The sequence below is a fragment of the Penaeus monodon genome, chromosome 1 (assembly GCF_015228065.2).
Source record: "Penaeus monodon isolate SGIC_2016 chromosome 1, NSTDA_Pmon_1, whole genome shotgun sequence".
Taxonomy (NCBI): Eukaryota; Metazoa; Arthropoda; class Malacostraca; order Decapoda; family Penaeidae; genus Penaeus; species Penaeus monodon.
In genome coordinates this window covers 2,479,995-2,487,494 of record NC_051386.1, presented here as the reverse complement: position 1 = coordinate 2,487,494, position 7,500 = coordinate 2,479,995, and the positions used below count along the sequence as shown (strand labels likewise).

Below are 7,500 nucleotides of genomic sequence, written 5' to 3'. Positions count from 1 at the left end.
ATCATACATACATTTGTATATGCATATATATATATATATATATATATATATATATATATATATATATATATATATATATATGTGTGTGTGTGTGTGTGTGTGTGTGTGTGTGTGTGTGTGTGTGTGTGTGTGTGTGTGTGTGTGTGTGTGTGTGTGTGTATGTGTGTGTGTGTGTGTGTGTGTGTGTGTGTGTGTGTGTGTGTGTGTGTGTGTGTGTGTGTGTGTGTGTGTGTGTGTGTGTGTGTCTAACGAGATAAACGAGTTTCTAAAAATAATATGAAGCGATATAGGTTGTTCTTACACACACACGCACAGACAAACTTATGAAAGTAGACACACATAAGCATGATCACGTGGATATAATGACATGTGAAGAAAGAAGGAAACTGCAATAGAACATAAGAAGCCAAAGCATTACGAGGACCACAGATCAGGGACACCAGTGACCCTGAAAATGCTGACGCGGGTATGTTTAACATAGCACTTGCAAAAACGTTTATTTTTATGCACGATAATATAAGCAAGTAGATTTCTTCACTGGGCATTACTTTAGATTAAATGCATTTTATGTTGTTCTCTGTGATAAGTATTATTTTATTTAGCCTGTGTGTGTTTGTGTGTGTGTTTGTGTTTGTGTGCTCGCAGAAGACTTCACGCGCTGTTCTTTTTGATCGAACAGAAACACGAAAGATTAAATAACTAAAATGAATAACCAAGTTGTATATTACGAACACAATCAGTGGCAGAAACCAGTTTAAACTGGTTTATTAACGATGCCAAACTGCGGCATAATTAAATAGGCTTGGTATGTCTGCTCTTTGACCCCTGCGTCCGCATTATATCCTAGCTTCTAAGTGTATATAAAAGTGGTCATACGAAATTGTTTTTGCAGTGATGGCAGGGGTTGACCTTGGGATGGATTAGGAGGTGCTCCTACAATTCCTTACTATTTACGTTGTGTTTCTCTGTTGCTTTATAAAACGTACGTGAGGTTCAGAATTATATAATTCTGTCTTTTTTTTTCTTTTTCTTTTTTTGCGTATAAAACATCGAGCGCCTGTTGGTTGGCCTCTGCCGGCTGGGACAAGAATCGTCGAGTTGCCACATATGAATTATCTCTATACACATATTGAAGAAGAAAAAAACTGCCTAAATATAACGGTTGAGAGAGAGAGAGAGACAGAGAGAGAGAGAGAGAGAGAGAGAGAGAGAGAGAGAGAGAGAGAGAGAGAGAGAGAGAGAGAGAGAGAGAGAGAGAGAGAGAGGGAGAGAGAGAGAGAGAGAGAGAGAGAGAGAGAGAGAGAGAGAGAGAGAGAGAGATGAAGACGAAGATGAGAGCTATGTAAAGGTCGCTCACACAAGATTCAGCACGGGACCCCCCTCTGACCTTGTACACTACTTCAAAGGTACTAAACAAACCCGATAGAACACAAGTGGAACCCGCCTGTTGGAGCACTGGCATTTTCAAAATAAAGTAATCAGTTATCGATAATTTAATTTATTCATGGTGCTTTCACTCTCTTCCGTATCATTTCTTATTGTCGTGTCAATAGTTTACCCTTTTTTGAGACCACGTCCTGATATTGGCATTCTTTAATATTCATGACCCGTTACCCTGCAAGCCCATGGTAGTACACCTTTCTCTCTTTCTCTCTTTTCTCTCTCTCTCTCTGTCTCTCTCTCTCTCACTGCTTGGTGTCTGTGTAAACCCAAGGACGATATAAATTTCATTAATAACAGGACGCTGTATATCGGACGTGCTTGAAAACTAAATGCACACAGGCTGCTATGGATTACAGGTGTGCATTACGCATCCTAGTGTCTGAGGCTCACTAGTGAACTACACCATGGCTTACCGTATAAATGGTTACTCCACACATACTAATACACACACACACACACACACACAATATATATATATATATATATATATATATATATATATATATATATATATATATATATATAGATAGATAGATAGATAGATAGATAGATAGATAGATAGATAGATAGATAGTAGCAGCACGACACCGCAACCTAGAGCTCAGCATACTTGCCAGGTTGGGTCACATCAGCCTTGTCCTTGCTCATTGGATGCTCTCCTTGCTTCATGCGCGCTTACACAGCGTTAGTGTACTTCCCTGACCCTCCAGCAGACCACGGCAACAGCAACACAAGGACTGCCCAGTCCCTGTTGATCTGCACAGCACCAACATCACCCAGCTATACCAGTGGGAAGTCACACCCACACAGTAACTCCCTAAAGAGATACAGAGACCAGTTCAAGTAGTAGACACCACTTACTACAAAGTATACATACATATATATATATATATATATATTATATATATAATATAATATATATATATAATATATATATATATATATATATATTATATATATATATATATATATATATATATATATATACATACACACACACACATACATACAAACATGAACCTACCGTAAAAAAAAAAAAAAAAAAAAAAAAAAAAAAAAAAAAATATATATATAATATATATAAATATATATAAATATAAATATAATATAAATATATATATATATATATATATATATATATATATATATACACACATACATACATATACATATATACACACATATTCATACATGCGTGTGCGCGCGTGCGAGAGCGAGTGCGTGTCCGTAAGATACACAAGCCAAGCAACGGTGGGATGGGGAGTTAAGACCCCAACTTTTCTTTGTTTTTTGCAATAATAATGAATAATAATGCCTTCTAAAGTTAGATCCCATTCAGGAGCTTACAACGACACTCGAAGATAATCTTTAAGTATCCTTTTTTTCTCTCTCTCTGGCCGTGACAGCGCGCGAGCGTGCGTGCGTGAATGAAAGCATCTGAACTTCTGTGAAATTCCACCATCACATGCCAAAATGACAGCTTTTCATAAAATGCTCCATCCTTGCAATGCTTTGTGTGAATATAATATTTAACAAGCAGTAACCAAAAGAGGGCTGAAGTGTAACTGCATTTTCAGGAGTACGACACCTGTCTTCGCCCGGCGTCCCAATGCCACCTTGTGACCACCAACCGACGCCATATTCTGTGAGTATGAATACGTTAGTGCAATGCAAGGGAATATTATAGGACTTGAAAAGAATTTATTCGTTTTCCTTGAAATAAAAAAAAAACGAAGTCTGATTAAGAGGATACCATGATTGGAGATTCAAAACAGACTACGGTTATCTGATTTATTTCTTTTCACTTTGAATTGATCAATTAAACTAATGGTTAATGGTTACGAAGCAGAATATATGTGCTAACATCAAAGGTCATAGAGTACTAGATAGAGGTGTAATAGTGAGGAGGATAAAGAGAGGGGTTAGTTGATGGTTATACGTCGTATAGCAGTTCGTGAAGATAGGGATTAACAAGGGCGATCCGATCAAAGTTGACAAAAGGAAGATGTGTGAGATTTTGCAAATATGTCCGTTGGGTGAAGTTGGGACTAGCAAAGGAATAGGGGGATGTATGGGATTTAGACCACAGATTCAGTGAGAATGTCCGGAAGGAGAGAATCTAGGGAGGGAGTAGGGGAAGGGGTGTAAGGGGAACATGAGAAAGCAGCTTTGGAGGAAAGAGGAGGGGGTAGAGCGATTATTGGAGTAGGGGGTAAGGGAGAAACCTAGCCGACGTGCTTCCTGTCTTGCTTCGCGTAGAGTGAGGTCAAGTCTGAAGCTGAGAAAAGCCACCTTAGACACAAACTTGTAGGTAGGGCAGGCCCTATAAAATACATTATGAGAGCCGCCACAATTGGCACATGTGCGTGACTGTGCACAGCAGTTTAATCGATCATGACCAAGTTCGGCAAATAGAGGGTATCGAGCTGTGAAACAGCAGTTTGGCAGGAAGACCTACATGCCAACAATTCTGACAATGACGGGGGAGAGGTTGATATGGTCGGATAGGGAGGAATTCTCCGCCAATGTAAACACTGAAGGGGAGGTCATGTCTACGGAATGTAATCTTGGCAATATTGGTGGGGACTTACTCTAGGAGGAAAGGTGTAGCGTTGTACTGATTCTGCTTTATTGTCCATGAGGCATGCGAGTAAGTCTTCTCCACAGTCTGACCAATTTTTGTGTTGGACAGGGCAGTTTGTGGGGAGAGGATGGAGACAGTTCCGGCACAAGTAGGCCTATTGAGGGTGGGATGAGGATAGGCAGGAATGGGTTTGCCAGTGAAGTCTGTCAGGGTTGATGAATACTTTAGCTTGGATTTCGGATATAATTGTGGAAGGAAACTTTGCCTACTTGTTTTTTGGACATTGTTGGAAGAGGAGAGTGTTGTCAGAGTAAGAAGCTGTGGAGGGATCACCAAAAGGCAGTCCCATTTGGCTGGGCTAAATAGAGGATTTAAGATGTAGAGATGAAGCAGAGGATGTTGGGAGAGGAGGAATGTCTCCTGGAGACTGAGTATTGACCTGGATGGAAGATGTGATAGCAGTCATTAAGGAGGACAGTAGTAGCAGCGTTCAGAGTCGTGGTCATGGGAGACCATTTCGTAGGGGAATCAGGAGAATTTAAATAAGTGGGGCTATTTGATGAAGGGGCAAGCCTTATTGCTCCTAACAATGATATTAAGTCTTCATTATTGACCATGGTAAGCCTAGAGTATGTTGGGGAGAGAAACGGTCCATCCCTCAGGGTCCCCGAGGGGTAAGGGCTAGACAACTAAACAGGGGAATACCGTGCCCATGGCTTCCCCAGGCCGGTCATAGCTGGTACAAAATGAGCCTTTCATACTTTCAGCATGGCTCTCACGCCTTAGGAAGTGGATAATAGAAGGGGTTAGAGAGGAGAGGGAAACGAAAAGTGGAGGGAAAAAGACCGTGCAAAATTAGTCGAGTCAAGAGCTGAGGCCCAAGGCTGGGGTGATCCCCAGTACTGGGGCCCATCCTCCGTCTCCTAAGCCCCCCCCCCCTTCCCCTACGGCAACAACGAATATGGGATTAAGGGGGTCAATTTATCTAAACAATTCTGTTACCATTGACCTTGGTTGTTACGTTCCTTCCTTTGTTTACTTGATTTCTTTCATGATTAACCGGTAATAATAAAAACAATGGTGGCCAAACAACGGATACCACTCCCCCCAAAAAAAATATATATATATAATTCCTTAATGGTAAACAGACATACAATGAAAAGGTAATTCCACAATATTGGGCCCAATATACCATAAAAAAACGCTTTTTGTCCAGGGCCCGGACTATGACCACGTGAGGAAAGTCCGAAGCGACAACCTCAACCCCGCTTTGGTCACACACTTCAAGAAGCCCTTGCTGATCCACAGTGGGCACATGCAGTGGCTGTTCGACCACACGGGCAGGAGATACCTGGACCTGTTTGGTGGCATTGTCACTGTCAGTGTTGGCCATTGTCACCCGTAAGTCTTAGAGTGGATGTCTGGTACAGCTGTTTACTGCTATATATTTGGTTACTAAAATCCACACTTTTTAAGGTAATTATTACATCAGTGCAAATGATTATAATAAACTCAATCATCACTTGTTAATTATGTTCATTCGTGGATATCTTGCAGAAAGGTTGTTGCTGCTGCCACTGATCAGATGAACAAACTCTGGCATACTACCAACATCTATCTCCACCCGAAGATCCACGAGTATGCAGAGCGACTTACAGAAACATTGCCTGGGGATCTAAAGGTATGGTGGAAATTGTTAAAATAACAAAATGAATCGCCAAATCACCAGAAAATGAAATACCAGTGTGTCTATGAATGTGAACACCCACTAACACATGCATTCTCTCCTCTTTCTCTCTCTCTCTCTCTCTCTCTGCTTCTCTCTCTCTCTCTCTGCTTCTCTCTCTCTCTCTCTCTCTCTCTCTCTCTCTCTCTCTCTCTCTCTCTCTCTCTCTCTCTCTCTCTCTGCTTCTCTCTCTCTCTCTCTCGCTTCTCTCTCTCTCTCTCTTCTCTCTCTCTCCCCCCCCACTCACCTGCACTCACTCTCCCCTACACACACATCCACACCACCACACCACACACCACACACACCAACACCATCACACTCCTCTCACTCCCTCATTCCTCACACATCACATCACCACACCTCACACTCCACTCACCTCACACTCACACTCACACACACACACACACACACACACACACACTCACACCACACACACCACACACACACACACACAAACACACACCACACACACACACACACACACACACACACACACACACACACACACACACACACACACACACACACACATGCACTGCAGTATAGTAAATATTAATATTGTTCTTAAATTATCTTCCAGGTTGTTTACTTCGTCAATAGCGGTTCAGAGGCCAATGACTTAGCAATGCTAATGGCGAGGTTATACACAGGAAATTTTGACATCATATCTCTGAGAAATGCATACCATGGAGCTTCTCCATACACTCTGGGTCTCACTGCTCATGGAACCTGGAAATTTAACACCGCCAATGGTTTTGGTGTCCATCATGTGAGTTTGTCTTAGGATTAGGTAATTCACGTAAATTCTGAAGTGGTGTATTTTTTAAAGATAAATTTGTACTGAATATTACAGGAATATTTAGTTTAGTCTTCCCAATTCCTTAAAAAAAAAAAAAAAGTATGTATAAGGTTAGCGTCTTGAAATTACAATGTGAAATATACACAAAATATGACTCTTATGTGATTGAAACATTATACAATTAATGATACCCATTTTTTCCCCAAAGGCTTCTAATCCTGACCCCTACCAAGGGATATGGGGAGGTTACAGAGACTCCCCAGTTCAATCTACAAGAGCAAACGAGAGTACAGTTGTAGATGGTGTATGTTCCTCAGCAGAAAAGTACATCAGTCAGTTGGAGGAGGTCATCAAATATTCAATCCCAAAGGGAAAAGTAGCAGCTTTCTTTGCAGAATCAATTCAGGTGAGTGGCTAATTCAGTGTGTCGTTTAATATAGCTAGATTTAACATGTTTTGCTCTGTGCAAGCAATCAGTTTGGATACATAAAATATTTACAAAATCTAGGTGACCTTTACATATCCAAAGCACAATATTAAAATTATTATTAGGTAACACATAAAATGCACAATATAACAAATTGCCAGCACTTGCAGCTACTGTGATTAAAAATATATATATATTTTTTTTTAAATCATAGAACCACTTCCTAATTTTAATCATCTAAGGGTGTTGGAGGTGGTGTCCAGTTCCCTCTTGGTTACCTGAAGAAAGCCTTTGATCTGGTGCGAGCAAATGGAGGTGTATGCATCTCCGATGAGGTAGGACAAGAGACGGAAAAATTAACGAGGGAAAATATATTCATATTACATGAAAATAACATAATTATATTGCAATTGTAAAAGGAGGAAGAAAATTACAAGTAATTTTACAATTTTCTTCATTAACAAACTCTTTCAGGTCCAGTCTGGCTTTGGTCGCACAGGTGAACATTTCTGGGGATTCGA

The 7,500-nt window shown here is 40.6% G+C and overlaps 1 protein-coding gene across 1 annotated transcript in view; it reads left to right on the top strand.

The window, feature by feature from the left end:
* Nucleotides 1–7,500, top strand: part of LOC119579718 (alanine--glyoxylate aminotransferase 2, mitochondrial-like) — a 9,203-nt gene that overhangs the window by 268 nt on the left and 1,435 nt on the right. The window contains exons 2-8 of the mRNA XM_037927651.1: nt 3,021–3,088; nt 5,244–5,428; nt 5,585–5,708; nt 6,334–6,522; nt 6,761–6,958; nt 7,222–7,314; nt 7,454–7,500. The exon at nt 7,454–7,500 is cut by the window's right edge and continues 175 nt beyond it. Coding sequence (XP_037783579.1) covers nt 3,021–3,088; nt 5,244–5,428; nt 5,585–5,708; nt 6,334–6,522; nt 6,761–6,958; nt 7,222–7,314; nt 7,454–7,500 — 904 coding nt within the window. The remainder of the gene's footprint in view (nt 1–3,020; nt 3,089–5,243; nt 5,429–5,584; nt 5,709–6,333; nt 6,523–6,760; nt 6,959–7,221; nt 7,315–7,453) is intronic.